Raw genomic sequence first — 18,364 nt, forward strand, 5'->3', positions numbered from 1 at the left:
AAAATAAAAAGGAGCCATAAGCAGAGAGCTGGCACGTGGCTTGTAACCATTGACATTAACATCTGATATTTAGTCCCAGAGCAATAGCATCCGATATCACAAGGTAATCCAATTACAGTCTCACAGCCGCTTTGCACACTGTGTTCTGGCTCTGGCCCAACCCATGTTTATGGACCAATCAGATGGCCCCGAATGTGTTGGCATTCAGTGTAGGGTCAGTTGGGTACTCAGATCCAGACTTATTGCTGAGAAGAAACTAAGGGCTGTGGGCGTGGCAAGGAGTCTGGGTAGCCATGGCAATGCCAATGGACAGACAAGTCAGTTTTACAACATCCTATTTCTCATCACTGTCAACAATACCCAAGACCATTGTGCAAATTCCATAAAAATATATTTTTTTAATAAATGTTAAAAATCATAGGCGTATTCCAGTTCATTGCATTATCTGAATGGGTAACGATGTAACATTTCAGGTTCAGTGACTACATATCTCAAAAGAACACTGCTGCCACCCAATGGAGAGTTGCTGAACATCATTTGTCTGACAGAAACAGTCCATTATTGCACACCTTTCCAAACTAATATCACACACATTTCACAGAAATAAACCACAGACTCAATTTCAAGTAGATTTGATATTTTACTTAAAAAAAGGTGCGCACACAATACAGAGTATAAATCAAACAAGGAAAGGAATAAGTCCATGTAAAAAGGCTGTGTTAAAATAAATGACCGTGTGTAGCTGAAACCGCTCGGTGGCGTACAACAAGTATTCTACAACGCCAGATCTGGCTGCAATAACACTACACGTCAGCCACACACAACACATGGCAAAACAAAAAGCTACATCCCATAAAAGGATTGATTAGGAGGTCAAAGACAGCTTGCTATTTGGGTTGAGTCTGTAGAGCAACTTAGCACCAACTCCACTGCTTCTTCTCCCACTCACCTGCCATCTTGCTCACATTAATCCAGTCTCTCAGATCATCTGGCTCTGTCAGTACTGGGGGTGGGGGGGTGAATGGCCCACCCAACAAGCATAGAGAACACTGCAGAAATGTGGAGGCCCTAACGGTCTCCCTACAGCTCCATTGTCTCAACAGCTACAGCTACGGACAGATTGCATTGCTGGTAGTACAGTGAGGTGGGCCCACAGATACAGTAAGAGGTGGGCTCAGTCCAAAAGATCCGCTAGAGTTTGGCAGGCACATTAATTCGACCAATGTTCCCCATACATACAAACACAGGGACACAGTTGGGATCGGGTGATGTGGGGTGTGTTAAGCAGAACAGAACGATGTGCAACGTTTGATTCAAAGGAAACGGTGTCGTTATTAAGAATGTTGAGTATGGTGGTACGGAGGGCAATTGTGTATGGTGCACTGCATTAGTTTACCGATTTCAAAAGGTCACGCCAATATTGATCAGGTCACACCCACCAACAGCAAACATAGCTCAAAGGCGGTTGAAGAACATTGTGCACCGTTTGGGTAAATGTGTCATTCCGTACAAGCCTTCAGTGACTCACCCAATTTAGCAAAATGTTTAATAAACTGAAAAGGAGGAAAGGTCAGTCCAGTTCTTTGAAGCGTGCGAACATGGCCTTGCGCACCGCTTGTTTATAGGTGGCATGATTCCAGACAACAGACTCCTTTTTCTTCCTCTGTGGGAGATAAGATAGGAAGCACAAAGGGTTAAAATCACCACCAAGCTTTAAATAAGAAAGACGGGTTAAAATCACCAACTAGCTTTAATAGATCCTCGTTATGGTCGGACCCTTTTCTCTCTCCAATTGTTGCCTAAAAGGACATACCCAAATCTAACTGCCTGTAGCTCAGGACCTGAAGCAAGGATATGCATATTCTTGATACCATTTCAAATAAAACACTTTGAAGTTGGAGGAAATGTGAAATTAATGAAAGAGAACATTAGATCTGGTAAACGATAATACAAAATAAAAAAAACATGCACTCCCCCATCAATTTTGAAATGCAAGAGAAAGGCCATTATATCACTTAGGAGTCTAGGCACAATTTAGCAGTGCATGTGCAAAGTTTTAGACAGATCCAATGATCCATTGCATTACAGTTAAAAATGTTGTATTAAGTCTGCCCAAATGGTCAACTGATACATTTTCAAATTCATAACTAAAGAGAACATACAAAAATTATGTGGAAATAAAAAAAAATTCACTTTACACAATCCCAGGAATGTCATAAATGATGGATAATTATCTTCCCTACAGAAAAGAGACTAACCTTCACACATCTAGATGGGGGACACAGCAGGGGTTCAAACTGTAGAACCCAGCTCCTACATTTGAATATAAAAATTGATTTTATCAAACAAAACTATGCTACATTTTATCTCTGGGACCCTCAGGATGACAAATTAGAGCAAATTACTGAAGTACATTATTTAACTTTAGAGGTATCAAACCAGTTGCCGTGATAAAAGTTGTGTTGTGCACTCTCCTCAAACAATAGCATGGTATTTTTTTCACTGTAATAGTTAAATTGGACAGTGCAGTTAGATGAACAAGATTTTAAGCTTTCTGCCCATATAAGACATGTCTTTGTCCTGGGAAATTTTCCAGTTACTTATAAAATCATGCTAATCACATTAGCACACGTTAGCTCAACCGTCCCGCGGGGTGGACACCGATCCCGTAGAGGTAAAAAAATAAATAAAACTGGGGTTAAAATCACCACCAAGTTTTAAATGAAAAAATAAAACTGGGGTTAAAATGACCACCAAGCTTTAAATAAAACAAAAAAAAATAAAATCACCAAAAAACCCAACTTGACAACAGACTGAAAAAGAAAGATGTTATAGTACCTCAACAGGCTCAGAACCTAACCCCGGCCTCTCGCTGCCTTTATGCATGTCCCTGGAGCCACCGACCCAGCTATTCTGGTGTTGATGTTTCCTTCTCTTCTGTTCAGGGGAGCCGTTGGACTCCCTGGCACTCAGCTATGGAACAGATTACAGACATCAATACATCGTTCATATAACATTTCAACAATACTTCCTGAACATAGCTGAATCGGAGATTAGAGAGAGATTAAGGCAACTAAAATTAAACTTGTCACGACTATTAAGCTGCTTTACGACTACTTATCAAATGTGTAAATCTAGCCTCCACTGACCTCTTTCTCCTGGTTCTCCAAAGCCTCCAGCTCTTTCTTTGATCTCTTGATCTTCATGTGGATCTCCATGTTTTGCTTGTGGAGGTCTGAGAGCTGCTGGTGGCGCACCAGGCCGTCCTTATTGGGGAACTGTCTCCTACACAGCAGGCACGCCATCTTCTTCCAGTCTGTCAGCTTGTCTTCCTTTTCCTGAGACTGACTCCTAGAGGCCTGAGGATCCTCATGCTGCACCACCTCCTCCTCCTCATCACTGCCTGTTGCTGCGTAGTCTGACGCCAGCAGGCCCAGAGAGCCAATGGACTGCTGGGAAAGGTGGGGAGCAGGAAGTTCAGAAACAACGTCACCGGGGATGGAGGAAGGCACCCGACATAATGGATTGGAATCAAATTCATCCCTTCTTTCCCCCTGATCATACACAACATAACATTGTAGGCTTTTGACAGTGACCTCACCAATCAATCAATCTCACCTTTGAGCCCTTCCCCTCTTTCTTGGGAGGAGCCATAGGCTTCTTGAAGAGGTCGTCTCCACCCTGTTCAGGGAAACAGAAGAGGGACAATGAAAAAACTGATTTAATTCCACACCATTGCATTAAAGTGCATGCATGTCACAGAGTCTCCCGGTACCCACCTTCCTCTCGAAGATGGTGAAGGCTGCGTCAGCTGCCTTGGAGGACTTCCTGTCGTCCAGCCCGCCACCGGAGGCCTTGAGTACAGGGGACGGAACACGGACACTGTCCTTCTGACGGTTCTGGATCTTAGCCCAGCGCTCCATATCCTTCATGATCTGAGACAGACATGCGTGTTAACCATCTATAAAGGTGGTGTATTGTTCCTATAGCTTCATTATACTTGACTATATTGTGGGTTAACCTTGAAAGCGGCTAGGCTCCTGGGTTTCTCCTCTTTCTCTCCTGGTTTGTCTTTGTTGTCTTTCTTGTCTATGCGAGGTGTAGTGTCCTCCTCCTCTCTCCTCTCGGGGGAAGGGTTGGGGTTAGGGGCAGGAGTGGGGTTCAGGAGCTGGGGAGGGTCGAAGTGAGGGGTTGGCTCTGGTTTCTTCATGTCCAGCGGAGCGTCTGCTGCTGGATTAGCCAGAATGGCCTGTACGTCTGGTGCCAAGGCAACACCAGACTGGGCAATGGGGAGCTGGGTGTCTGTAGAGTGTCCTCCGGGAACGGGGATGTACGTCTTGGACACACTGTCCCAGTACAGGTACTCCTGGGTCTGGGCATTGTAGAAATACTGCACACACATGCGCGCACACACACACACGTTGGACATGAAGGACGTAGAGTAGCACAGACACACCAAGGTAATTTGAAGAAAATGTATCACATATGAGCAACTGTGTAGAACTCTTACCCTAGAGGCAGGGTCATAGTACAGGGTAGTCTGGGGATCATAGTAGAACCCAGAAGTGGCATCATACAGGTAGTTCGTCATGTCTGGAGTTTCAGTAGCTGGACAAATAAAAAGAACAGCTGTTACAAGAGTATGACAAGATGACAATGATTCATTTCCTGTCTATTCACATACTTTCCACAGATTCACAAGAGCGTCTGAAGCGGCATATTCCCTGATGTCTGAGGGGTGCACTTGGCCTACTGTTTGGCCTTACCATAGCTGTAGCCATCAGTGCCATGATCTCCTGTTGCTGCCACCCCCCCTGCTGCTGCAGCAGAGGAGACCTGGGGGTCCAGAGCCTGGTGGTAGGGATCAACTGGTGGAGGTTCAGCATAGCCACCTCCCTAGGATGTGGAAGAGGGAAGCATTGGTTAGAAGGGCATTTCACACTCACTCATGCATTTCCTCTGCTTAAACTGTCAAATGTTTCTTTACTTTTGGATAAAGTGGTCTTATAATAGTCTGATGGTGTCTTACCGAAGTCATGCTGGAGTTCAAGTGCGAAACAGATGAATTGGAGAGAGGGTCTGAGCTTATCGGTCCACCCATATGATCGCCTAGGTAAAAATAATACAAATAATTTTTCCTGCTCATCCTCTACTCAACATGACCTGACGATTGAAGCATGTTGAGCTGAAAGACAGACAACCACAGGCCGACGCAATATTTGTTGTCTCTTCATGTACAGATCCTGGGGGGCATACATTTTCAGGGAGAATAGTGTTTGAATGGGGATACTGACTAATGAGAGAGGTCTCACCTTGCATGTTAGGTGGGGGGCCTCCTGGTGGTTGGTTGGGAGGTTGGGATGAATAGTACTGCTGCTGCGATTAGAGTACAAAACAACACATTCGTTTTCTAACCAACACATTATCTCAACAAAACCAAAAATGATACCAAACACCTAACGTACCTCCGTCATACTGGCCTCAGGTGGGTACCCCAGGAGAGAAGTGTTCGATTTATCAAACTCTTTTCTGTAGCTGCCAGAAGAATAGAAACCATCAAATCATCAGTGGTAAAAAAAATAACATCACTGGTCTTACACTGAAGAGCTTGTTTACATGATATAAGTGTCCCTCACTTTTGGTTCTTCAGTGGCTTAGCAACCTCAGCGTAAACCCTGACCCCGTCGATAGAGAGAGGCCTGGGCTTGGTGAGGAGCTCTACCAGACGGGTCACTTGCTAGGATGGAAGAAAGGCCACGTCATGACATCCAGACATAACATCCATTAAGCAGGGTACAACTCTCAGATATTCATACACATGGGGGTGTAATAAACCATGACAAAGTGGCCAACTGACATGTAATGGCAGCTATGTGATACCTCATGGGAGTCCATGTCTACGAAGCAAAAGCATTTGGCTCCCGGGGGTTTTCCTCTGACCAGACGAACGTTCCTCTCATCAAGGTAGGCGAAGGGGTCCAGGGATTTCAGAATGGTCTCCACTGTAGTGGTGGGCTTCACATTCTTTATGATCATGGCTGTGAGGAAACACGAACAATCACACTGATCTTGAGCTTTCCTTAGAAACAAACAAATGTTTTAAATAAACAATCACACCATCAACTCCTTACTAGGGTTCCCTACTCCCCAAAGATTACATTTCTAAATACCCTACTCCCCAACTATTCCAATTCTAAATACCATACTCCCTAACTATTCCAATTCTAAATTCCCCAATGATTCCCATTCTAAATTCCCTAACGATCCCATTCTAAATTCCCTATTCCCCAACAATTCCCATTCTAAATTCCCTACTCCCGGACTATTCCAATTCTAAATTCCCAACTATTGCAATATTGCCCCAGCTCACTCACTCTTGCTCTCCTTAAAGATGGGGTCCATCTGATGTGGGCCAGGGCCTTGGCGGGGAGGGTTGCGGCTGGCCCAGGACTCTGCCTGCTGCTCAGCCTCCTGCTGTCTAAGTTGCTGGTCCACCTGCTGCTGCCAGGCCTCTGGGGTAAGGTCCGAGCTGCGCTGCCATGAGCCCTGCTGGGACAGTGGGTCAACTGGTGTCTTGGCTTGGGAGACATCCTGGCTGTGGTGCTCATTCTTGGCCTTGTCGACCAGGAGCTGGCCTGGGCATGGCAGTAGGGGTTCCTGGGTCGGGGGGCCTGCCTTGTGCCCTGGTTCCTGAAGCAGCAAGAGAAGGCATATCAGTTATTTAGTGGTGGTTGTCTCAACCTATGGCTTAACATAAGGAGCACAGGCAAATCAAATCCAGCATGCATACAAATCTTGGGGTGGACATTACCAATAAGAAAAATAACTATGCTACTAGCATGCTTAAAACAAGAACAAAGGTAAAGGGAATAACTCACTTCCAACTACAAAAAGGCCCTAACTGTGATATCCAACACTTACTAGAGCTTCCTTGCCACTTCTGTCCGGCTGGACGTATCGCATCAGAGCTGTTTTAGTGCCAACCTTCAGGGATCCCTGAAAAACAGGAAGAGAGTGAGCTAGATTCAAACTGAGGAATCTGCTTCCTTGCCAACCAAGTGACTCACAATTCTAAATGTTCCAAGAGAATAAGACTCCCATCATGCACTGTGGCAGCTTTAGTCCTCCTCTGTGGTGAGGGTAAAGGGGACGACCATTATGGTTCTAACAGGGATATGGAACTTAGATCGACCAATACCTTCCTCCATGCTATAGCATTACTGTTTGCCAGGAGGTGGAAATTCTAGATTTTCTCATGTACAGTACTTTGGGGAGGAGATTATGAATTTCATATTAGTGGTCTTACTAGATAAAGCTAGAAAGCTATATTCTTTGACAGTATAGGGCTCAAATATGTACTTAAAATGTGTACTTAATCCAACATGAAATTCAATATACCATTGTGTCGGCAGTGCTCTGTAAATGTATATGACACTAATCTGCATACTGACATGACTGCATGATTTGACATGCAAGCTGTAGGTTGGTAGACTCAACATCTCTAGTTTACCTAAAATGGTGAGTGGCAGTTATATCTACAATAACCCATACTTGCTGAGTTCAGTATCGTTAACAGGGTTAGGATTGTAAGACCCAGGAACCAAGACGAGTGTATTTGAAACTTTTTATGTAGTCGTTGATGGGTAAAGATACAGCTGACTACATGAAACAATTGTGAGGAAGCGCATGTTTCTAGAATCAATATCTTAGGTAACTAAATCATAACCATTGGATGGTAGACCCAAAACCATTGTATCAACCAGCTACCCAATGGGGTAAATTAACATAGAAGACACATCAAAGGAACATGTAACACCTGTCACTGGTTCTGCTTCTTTCCAGCCTTGAGCAGAGCCAGATATGGCTGGCCTAGATGATGTTCTGTTGCTTAAGAATGTATTGCATCACGATTCCCTCAATATGGGAACCAGAATAGGCCAATATGGTTGGAAGAATATCAGTTTTCTATACCCATGGCGTGCACCACTGACATTCACCTGTGCTACCATGGCTAAACTTTACATGGCTCTATACCAATGGGACCAATAGAAAGGTCTCACAACAAAAGGAGAAAGTGAGCCAAGAACTGTGGTCAAGAGAAAAGATTCCTCTGCTGTCAAGTGGATGGGCATCAAGAAGATGTATGCTTGTATTTAGCAGGCAAGAGTGGATCTGATGTGGAGGATGCATTTAGAGATGGAGTCTATCCATTCAGCAATGCAAAGGAATAAAGTTACTATGGTAGATGCACAGCTCTCTCTGTGTAGAGAAAGATGAATGAAATCGAACATTGTCCACTTGTTGAGATCAACGAATGAGTAAAACCCTCAAGACAAACAGTCACAGAGTATTCTAGAACATATCTAGTAAGTACCCCCAAGACACAGGTAAAGTTGGCCTTGTGGATAGCCAAAGGTGATGGCAGGATATTGCCAAGAAGGAATAAGTCAAAGGAAAAAGGGTCACAGCAAACTGTAAACAGATGAACTTTCCAATATTGCCACCAAAGGACCGTTGAAAGGATAATGGCCACCACCAAAATTAAAAGCAACTTCGTGTACGTTTAAAGTCTGTGTAAAGTTGAAAGGAAAAAAAACAAACTAATACGGACTTGAACGCTAGCTCAGAAATGGCTGCCTTACTCGTGTAAGCACAACCCATCCCAGAACAGCAGTCATTTTTTTACATTTTTAGAATCTATTGAGCTTCAAGTTCCATAAATAACTTTATAATGGAATATGTAAATGATTCAAAGCTAATATTATATTTAAACTGAGTAGTCTGTGATCTGGAAAAGACCATAGGATCCTTAATATATTATTCTGCAGGTAATAACCATAACACCAATAGCTACTACTACCAGCCTGATAAAAACAAAGTTAAAATGACGCAAAAAAACTAAAACATGAAGGATCTGACATTGCTATCTAAAAATGAACAGATATCACTGTAAAGAAAAGTATCCAACTAAGACCTGGATGGACAGAGGACCAAGAATCCAGGAACAAGACCCATTATGATAATATGCCTATGGGCTTAGACATACAACGTACCTTATTTCTTATTCCATGTATCCAAACATTTACCTCATTTATTGTTTTGAGACTACGTTATTTTTTTTCTCTCAGAGATGGTTTTCTTTGTTTTCATTTCAAAATTCATTCCGATTTAAGAGAATTACATTACAGCAAACAAATCTGGAGAATGTTGTTCGAAGTGGTTTCTCTTTTTCTTTCCTTTTCAATGCCAAGTGCATCACCAGAAGCACGCCTCCTCTTTGACCTCATTATTAAGCTATTGTCCCCTTGAACATACGCCAACGATGTCAATTCACACACCCACAGGTAGGGAGTAACTCCCATAAATTATCCCAAACAATAACCAACCCTGCTCCCACCTCTCCCCCTTCTAAAATGCCCGCCCCCAGCCCAAGCCTTCTTCCTGCCCGAAGGCACAGCCGATGTAGAGAGATGAGGATGGGCCACCTGGTTGGATTCCATGAAGTGGACTGCATCCTCGAGGTTTAAAAACTCCACATAGGCCGTATCGTAGCTGTAACCTGGGGACAGCATTTGAAATACAGATGGATTTGCGTTAGTCAATTCCAGTAAGGACAGCAGTTCACGAAAGGAGATCACATTCAGCATTTTTGTGGTGATGGTGTAGCATTTCGATGAATACATTGGGGGAAATTGAACATTGTCCTAATTCTTCATTTTTTGACATGTATGCCAATCTCTCCATACCTTTGCAGCACAAAATGCATTCTAGTCATTTATCTTTAATATTTGAGTTGGCAATGTTGTCCTTAATTAAAAGCCAGCACCAACATATTTTCCAGATTCAACTATGGATTGAATGTTGTCTGTAAACATACTCCCAAGTACACCAACTACAGCTTACTTAAAATGTCCCTCTTAAGGTAAATTCCTGCAAGCATAGCATAACCTAAGTGCTACTAAGGCCTATGTGTACTGTGTATGATTTAAGTGCTACTAAGGCACAGGCCTACTTTGTATGAAAGAAAGTATGGATTGTCTTGCTGTACTTTAAACCTGCCATAATAGTTTGTCACTCAGAAACTTGGTATTGTAGCTTCTCAGGGATCCAAAATGTAACGTAGATGGCTGATGCAGTCCTACAATCAAATCATTGAGAAAACTTTAGTCTAAGCTGAATGACGAGAAAAGCAACACCAAGAACCTGAAGTACTTACATAGTCTAATATAAACTTGCTGCCTATATTCTATCGTAATCAGATAGTTTTTTGTTTCAATAAAATAGAAAATGGTGTATAAGGAAAAGGTGTGAACAACATAAGAGATTGCGTGTCATAAGAACTTTAGTGACTGATAGTCACTGTCAAAGACTGCTGCAATAAGGATGTTTGGACAGTCTTCCTACATTGTCAGGAATGAAAAACACTAATGGCTACATACTTAGAAAACTTGGCTGTTGAACTGATGAGCGATTGCATCAAGACCGAGAACATCGGAGGCAACAAAGACACTTTGAAAAGAATATGAGCGTATGATTCGAATAGCGAAACAGCGAAACAATTCGTAGGAGATTCGAGATATCGTTCGAGTTGAGCATGTCCACACGGGGACTTTGGTCTCACCTGGCACAACATTCTTGATTTTCATGCCCTGCATTGGGACACCATCGCGGACTGCAAAGGCACCAAGGATCTAAAAGATAATTAAATATTGTTAGGCTCTAACCTTAACACACACACACACCTATAGGTATATAACTAAACTTCTATCACCTAACTGCATGATTTTGTGCAATCAGAAAAGTATCAAGTCAAAAGCTAAATGTCTGTGTTTTGATTCCTACCTGCTCCATTGTGGCCGTCTTAGGAATTCCAGTGATGCAAATTGTGTGAGTAACCTTGTCCTTCACAGATGCACTCCGGTAATCCTGATCCTTTAGTTGACAGTTCAAATTTAAACAGGTTAAAGCAATTGAAATTCATATAAATTACAAAATGGACCACCAACGGATGTACAATAACATTTGTATGGAATTTGTATTTAAATAAATAAAAAACAGTTACATTTTCAATGGGTTTAGTCTAAATATTTGCTTTACTAACCTGGGAACCAGAGTCACTGAATTTTGGAGCCGGGACTGCTTTGGATTCTTTTAGAACTTTGTCAGGTCCTGGCAGCTCCTCATGTTTGTAGTCAAAGACTATCCCTGGACCTGTTCTGTAATCAATGTCCCTGTAGTCCTGGTCTTTGCCTTGGAAGTCTGGCCCTGGAACCAGTTTAACCCTATCTGGGCCTTGTTCAAGCAATGCATCCTTCGGCCCTTTGAAACGAGTTTTATCGTTTGGCCCATGGCCCAGTGGAGTTGGTGGAGTCTTCTCTAGGATGTATGGGGGTCTGTCCTTCTCCAAGAGGTATGGGGGCCTGTCAACTCGATTTGGTGCATTTTGATTCTGCTTGGGATCCCCATGTTCGGGCCAGCGCTTGCCGTCATTCTCTCTGTTCGGCATGTTTGGCAGGAGCCCAGGACCCATGGGTGGAAAGGCAGGGTCCTGAAGACTTCTACGGCCAAAAGGTGGCAGATCCATGCCAGGGATATCTGTGGGTGGCTTTTTATCCCAGTTCTGGGAACGTGGAGCTTCTCTATTGGGGCGAGGGAAGTCAAAAAGAGGCCCGTCTTTTTTCCCAGGGAATTCTGTAGATGGCATGTTCCTTTCTTTAAAGTTTGCCGGCTCTCCAAGAAGACTGCCTTCTCTGGACACTGGAGGGAATCGCTGTCCCTGCATCTCTTTGGAGAAAGGAGGAAGACCTCTGGTCATGGGGGATGGATGAGAGTCCTTCTCCTTCTTACGGTTCTTCCACTCCTCTGCAAGCGACACCTCTTCCATTTCTGGGAATTCTCTGTCTCTAAGGGTGCCTTCTGGATCTGTACCCACAAACTTGGGTCTGTTTGGGCCACCAAGATCTGGAGGGCCGCCAGGCCTACCCCTGACATCCATTAGAGCCCCATCATTGTCGGCAAATCTTACGGGAGATCTATCCCTACCTCTGAATTCAGCTGGAGGTCCAACGCGGTTTCTGAAGTCCGTATCAGACTCAAATCTTTTCCTTGGATTCAATGGAGGGGCACCCCTCCTGTCAAAGTCCATCATTCCCCTGTCTCGATCTCGGTCTCGTGGAGGCATGTCCATATTAAACCCATCAATGTCATCCATGCCCATCGGGGGCCTGTCTATGGGTGGCCTGTCCCTATCACGCATGTCTCTGAACCCCTCATTTCTACCCATAGGCTCCATGGGAAATCCTCCTCGCCTTCCATCCATGTCTGGATTGTTGAAGCCTGGCATATCCTTGCGGAACATATCCCTGTCTCTCATGTCAATAAATCTGTCATTTGGCTCTCGTAGATCTCGTGGAGGCATGCCTCTCCCTCCCATGCCTCTCCCCCTCATTCCTCTCCCTCCCATGCCTGGCCCAGGCCCCATGAAACCACCAGCAGCTGCATTAAGCAGCTTGTCCCTGATTGACATTTCATACTGCCTTCTGAGGCTGAAGTCTGGCTCTTCTCCAGGTCTCCCCAGGAAATCCCTAGGTGGTTCTCCTCTCCCTCGTATGTCATGTGGTTCCATATCACGGTCCCTCATATCAGGTGGACAGTCCATCCTCCTCATGTCCATAGGAGGCCCCCGATCCTGTGGTCCCCTAGGACCCATGTTCATTCCGTCTCTACCCCTGAAATCAGACATAGGGCCATCTCGGCCCCCAAACATTTCTCCACGATTGTCCCCACTGGAACAAAAAAGTCAGAATTCATACTTTGGGCTCTAAACATATACAAACATTTTTAAATTAAGTAGCTCTCAAATCAAGTAACCACCATAAGAATGTAAAATCATGAACTTTCTCTTGCAAGATAGTTTTTCTATTTGCATACAGCCATTGCCACCATCTGCTTACCGAAAGGGTGGGCCCCCTTGTGGTCCTCTCCTGGGTCCGTCCCACATCATTTTCAAATAACCAGCTTATCTGACAAGCACAAATATGTAATGTCAAATCCCAGACAGTAGTTTAACTCCAATGCATTTTTTTCCCTTCACAGTATAAATACCCCTTCTGTCGGGAGATCGATAAGCATAAAATGTAAGTAAACAAAAACAGTGTAGCTACTACAATGCGAGATGGTATTGATACCATAGTCTGCATCAACCACCATCTTTATTTAGCCTCGTATGTCGTGCCAATGAATAGTCGTTAGCAAGCTAGATATGTGACATGGGTATTAAGATAGGGCTAATACTTGTGCTACTAACGTTAGCTAGCTAAATTGAGTAAGATAGTAGCTAGCTCCATTCAGTCAATATTTACCACACCATTTGTTGATCAGTTGAAACTAGCTAACGTTAGCTTACTGTCTGGCTAGCTATCAAGTATGTTGATGAAAAACAAGCAAGGTAGACGATGGCGTGCATTGCCAGTTAATGACGACGTTTCATCTAGCTAACTAACGTTATCCGTGCTGGCAACCATGTCTAGCTAGCTACAGTAACGCCAACGTTAAACTGCCTCCATCGGCTTTGTATTCCAAGCCACGAGCGAGCTCATATACTGGCAGGTACCCATCTGTTTTCAAAGAATACGCGATATAATATTTTTATTTTACGCCAGATGTTGATATGAGCGTTAAATAATCATATTTCATTAATTTCTACGTATTTTCATAGGGGAGACTCACCTTGATATTTCTTCTGAGAAACAATCGGGGAATAAATGGAGACCGGAAATTTTAAGGAACTGATATTTCCGGGGAGGGTAACTTTTAAGTGGGAATTGTAGTCCTCTGACAGTATGGAAACTACAGTATCCACTGATGGCAGCAAGTATAATAAGAAACGCCGTTTGACGCGTCAAATAACGGGCAGGCATAAGCTATGGACAACGAACACAATTGCATTTTTATCGATGGCAATTTGAATGCACAGAAATACTGTGACGAGATCCTGAGCACCATTGTTTTGCCATTCTGTACATAATTCCTGGAAGTTGAAAATGTCACAGTTCTTCCATGGCCTGCATACTCACTAGACATTTCACACGACAGCGTGTTCCAGTTCCCACCAATATCAGGCTCCTGAGTGGTGCAGCGGTGTAAGGCATTGCATCGGAGTGCAAGAGGCGTCACTACAGACCCTGGTTTGATCCTGGGCTGTATCACAACCAGCTGTGACCGGGACTCCCATAGGGCGCCGCACAATTGCCCCAGCGTCATTGTAAATAGGGTTTGGCTGGGGTAGGCCATCATTGTAAATAAGAATTTGTTCTTAACTGACTTGCCTGGTTAAATAAAAAAATATCCAGCAACTTCATACAGTAATTGAAGAGTAGACAACATTCCACAGGCCACAATAAACAGCCTGATCAACTCTATGTGATGGAGAGGTGTCGCGAGGCATGAGGTGGTCACACCAGCTACTGACTAGTTTTCTGATCCACGCCCCTACCTTTTTCTTAAGGTATCTGTGACCAACAGATGCATATCTGTATTCCCAGTCATGTGACATCCATACATTAGGGCCTAATGAATCTATTTTAATTGACTGAATTCTTTATATGAACTGTAACTCAGTAAAATCTTTGAAATTGTCACATGTTGAGTGTATATATTTGTTCAGTATAATAAATAAATCCACACATAAAAAAAGCTAAAATACTCACTCAGATGAATGTATTTTCTCGACATATCTGTATGTTTTTAATTATGTATGTTTTATCTAATTATTCAAACTTTCATTAATTTATATATTTATTCATGTATTTCTTTATCCCATATGGAAATGAGGGGGTGTCAAACGTCCATGGCTGGTATCTAACACACCATTGGTTGATCAATATCACGCCTTGACTGCATGACACCAAAGCAATTCTGAAGTTTAATACATCCACAGAGCAATTTCAGCAAATGTTTATTTATTGGTAAATTAATTCACCATTGACTTCTGTTGATTTACTACAACTAGTCGAATCATGTCATATTTGGACTAGAATTAACAAGTTGTTATATGTTATATAAATTGAACAAAACACAATTATTTAATTTTACCAAAAAATAACAATCCGTTGAAATCGCACTGTGAATGTATTGAATTGGCTATGGTCCATGAAATGTTCACACAAATATTGGCAACGTAGCTCTAATTGCAGGACTTTAACTGTGTTGAAATCAAGTCATTATTCAGCCTATTGTGTTTAATGACCATTCATATCGCAATACACAGCCTTACCTATGGATCTTGGGTCCATAAATCCTGAATCCAACAGTGAAGAGTTTAGAGAAATATTAGCATCATAGCTCATATCGCAGGACTTTCACACCACTGTGAAATGAGTAACATTTTATAACCTTTATTTAACTAGGCAGGTCAGTTAAGAACAAATTCTTATTTCCAATGACGGCCTAGGAACAGTGGGTTAACTGCCTGTTCAGGGGCAGAACGACAGATTTGTACCTTGTCAGCTCGGGGGTTTGAACTTGCAACCTTCCAAATTATTGGTCAAAACCATAAACATAAATGCTAGAATTGATAAGTATATCAGTGCGCTGGAAAACGGATTAAATTAACTTTACACAAAAAACAATGCGCTAGATAAACTCAAGAAATGTTAACTTTTCTTGGATAAACTCGCTCAGCAAAGGTGTTCGAACGACGCAAGCTCTCGAGCGAGAACAGCGTAGGTAAAGTTAGTTGGCGCCATTTGACATTAGTTGCTGTTCCTTTCATACTAATCGGATGCTTGCAAACAAGGATGGAATTTAAGGGTTTTGGGTACTTGCCAGATGGGCTTTTGGAGACAGCAATTTCTACGAGGCCGGAAACATTCGGGTTGAAAATCTGTGCCATGGGATGTATGAAAAGATACAATTTCACTAGTTTTGCACTTTTTCTAATTGTCCAGTCAAAATAGTAGCCTTAGGCTAACAGGCTAGATTAATTTCCATCCCTGCTCGCAAGTTTCTGTAACAATCTAGATAGCAAGCCAACCAAAACTATTTTACCTGTTGAGAAAGGGGCACTTGGATGAAGTGGAGCAGGAGGCCAGAAAAAAAATCTGATTCTACGAGTAAATGGAAACAACAAAAAAAGACTCATCGCTGTTACCAGCAACTTGGCAATTTGTAGCCAGGCTAACCCACCAGCCTTAGCATATCATGTTTTGTGACAAACCTGTAACCTTAGATAGCTAATGAAACAACCAAACACCACAGATTAATATGATTATATTAACATATGGAAAACGGGTTAAATTGGTTAGGGGCTCGTAAGCAAGCATTTCACTGTAAGGTCTACACCTGCAGTATTCGCCGCATGTGACTAATGCAATTTGATATATCTTATTTATGTTATATATTAACTTAGTCATGTCTCAAAATTAAGTATATCAAACATTAGTCAACTTTCTCAGTGCATCCAGTAAAGACAACCACATAACTCGCTTGCTAACTAGCTACATAGGCAATAAAATTAACTTTTTTTGTGTGTAATTTCAGGATCCCCGATGCAGGATGTGATGACAGGATTACTTTTCTGGAATGAAATGAGGATGATACATTGGTATACATTGTGCATCAAAAATATAACTTGTGAATCACCATTCATTTTATTATAGATTTCAGTCAAGGAATACAGAGACAAAATATGAGGGACATTACTCAAAATACAAGAAAATGTTGTCGCTAAATTAACACACATACTAATAGCATACATTAACCTTGTAGCACACTTGTAAATGTGTGAGGCTTGATAAAATCATTGCTTTGTTCCGTCACATACTTATGTGGTGGCTCCCATGATATGAATAAGTGAATTAAGAATATATTTTTCAGCTTTACAGGTATTCATGGGAAAAGAGGAAAAAACAATGTGTCAAGTGTATAATCTGTAAATTACAAATATGTTCTACTGTCCCTAACTGGTCATGGCATATGGGAGAACAAACTCATACCGATCAGTCACAATTAAAGTGATTCAAAAAACTCATACTGATCAGTCACAATTAAAGTGATTCAAAAAACTCATACTGATCAGTCACAATTAAAGTGATTCAAAAAACTCATACTGATCAGTCACAATTAAAGTGATTCAAAAAAGTCTGTTTTATATAGCAATACCAATATTGCTCAATTCATAGATTTACATAATAATTTGGCAACCCTTCAGCTCAGCTAAAAGATGCTTAAAACATAGATACCACACCGTGTAACAGGCTTGACACTACCTTAAACTAATTACATACAACATGAGCTACTATTTGCAAAATCTTAATAAAGCCTTATTGGGACCATGAATCAACCAGACAGACGTTTTCACAGGTTTCTTTCGTCTTTTCATAAACGGGAGTATAAAGACAAAATATGCAGTTATTAGTTGCTTTGAGGATAATTTCTCACTAACATATCGACTAGGGTACAGTAGCAAACAGATTTAGAAATTGCCTCTCTAAGAGATGGAACCAAGGAGGCAGGACATTACAAACATGTACTGTAGGTGTCTAAGAACTGCACTAAAAGGTGTGATTCAGATTCAAACAGATACATTTATAGAATTGAGATTTCCATGAAATTAAAAGTAATTAATTGAAGAGAAAGTTTGAGACAGACATTTCCTAGACCTGCTCAAAATAATTAGTATTCCTCACACGCTTTGAACCATTTTCAAAAGGATGAGTATCCTTAAAACAATGCTTAATATAGACAGACCATCTCAAACAATCACAGATATAACAGACCGAGTGAGATGTTGCTGCACTAATGCTGCAAGAAGGAGGGTGGGGCGGAGTGTTATTGACAGGGTGTGTGTGGTGGGGTTGTACTGGTGCTGCTCTGTCTAGCCATTCTGATCGTCCTGTGTTTGTGGGGGTGTTTGGAGGGGCACTGCGGCGTCCCCGTTACACCGTTGCAGGGGATCTGCCTCTGGCTCATCAGGAGTGATGATGGCGGGTAAATTCTGTGAGTCGGGGACCTGGAGGGTGACCGAGGCCTCTGTGCTGACAGGGGTGCCCTCAGGAGCATCAGCTGAGGGTACTGGAGTGTTGCTGGAGGTGACAGGGCATGTAGAGCCCCCAGGAACCGGGCTGGAGGCCCCTGAGTCCCTCTGTTCTGGAGCTCGAAGCCTCTTCATCATTGTTGTGACCCGTACAGCTTTCTGTGGAAGAGGAAGACCATAGAAAGATATTTTTAGAATGCTATCATCTAAGTAAAGAATCTGTGCAGTGAATGAATATAACTTCATATGCACAACATTCATACATTAAACATTCATACATTATGCAGTGCAGCCAAGTTACACAATGATTGTAAAAAGTACCAAAAAAAG

At 42.4% G+C, this 18,364-nt stretch overlaps 2 protein-coding genes across 14 annotated transcripts in view; both read right to left on the reverse strand.

Moving 5' to 3' along the window:
* Positions 1–620: 620 nt before the first annotated feature.
* Positions 621–13,789, reverse strand: LOC110494668 (RNA-binding protein 5). 11 transcript variants are annotated; one of them, XM_090206288.1, is made up of 21 exons: positions 13,729–13,789; positions 12,954–13,022; positions 11,102–12,728; positions 10,843–10,932; positions 10,622–10,691; positions 9,486–9,559; positions 6,922–6,996; positions 6,375–6,690; positions 5,881–6,038; positions 5,637–5,737; positions 5,466–5,535; positions 5,313–5,376; positions 5,030–5,109; positions 4,767–4,896; positions 4,511–4,608; positions 4,022–4,390; positions 3,780–3,935; positions 3,619–3,681; positions 3,150–3,449; positions 2,839–2,973; positions 621–1,663 (listed from the first exon to the last, which is right to left on the reverse strand). In XM_090206288.1, exons 2-21 carry the CDS (start codon positions 13,001–13,003, stop codon positions 1,571–1,573), a joined length of 4,119 nt encoding a protein of 1,372 aa, XP_090062414.1. In that variant the 5' UTR covers positions 13,004–13,022; positions 13,729–13,789; the 3' UTR covers positions 621–1,570. The 11 variants fall into 11 exon arrangements, with proteins under 11 accessions (XP_090062414.1, XP_021425613.3, XP_090062413.1 ...); XM_021569938.3 differs by having other exon boundaries at positions 3,150–3,452; XM_090206287.1 differs by having other exon boundaries at positions 5,313–5,373; positions 11,102–12,785.
* Positions 13,790–16,626: 2,837 nt separating this feature from the next.
* LOC110494675 (caM kinase-like vesicle-associated protein) overlaps positions 16,627–18,364 on the reverse strand; it is a 187,808-nt gene continuing 186,070 nt past the window's right edge. For all 3 annotated transcript variants that reach the window (XM_090206294.1, XM_021569955.3, XM_021569956.3), the window contains exon 11: positions 16,627–18,193. In XM_090206294.1, the coding sequence (XP_090062420.1) occupies positions 17,876–18,193 (318 nt within the window). In that variant the 3' untranslated portion in view covers positions 16,627–17,875. The remainder of the gene's footprint in view (positions 18,194–18,364) is intronic.

Source organism: Oncorhynchus mykiss, chromosome 17 (genome assembly GCF_057628025.1).
Source record: "Oncorhynchus mykiss isolate SJ-2025 chromosome 17, ASM5762802v1, whole genome shotgun sequence".
Lineage (NCBI taxonomy): Eukaryota > Metazoa > Chordata > Actinopteri > Salmoniformes > Salmonidae > Oncorhynchus > Oncorhynchus mykiss.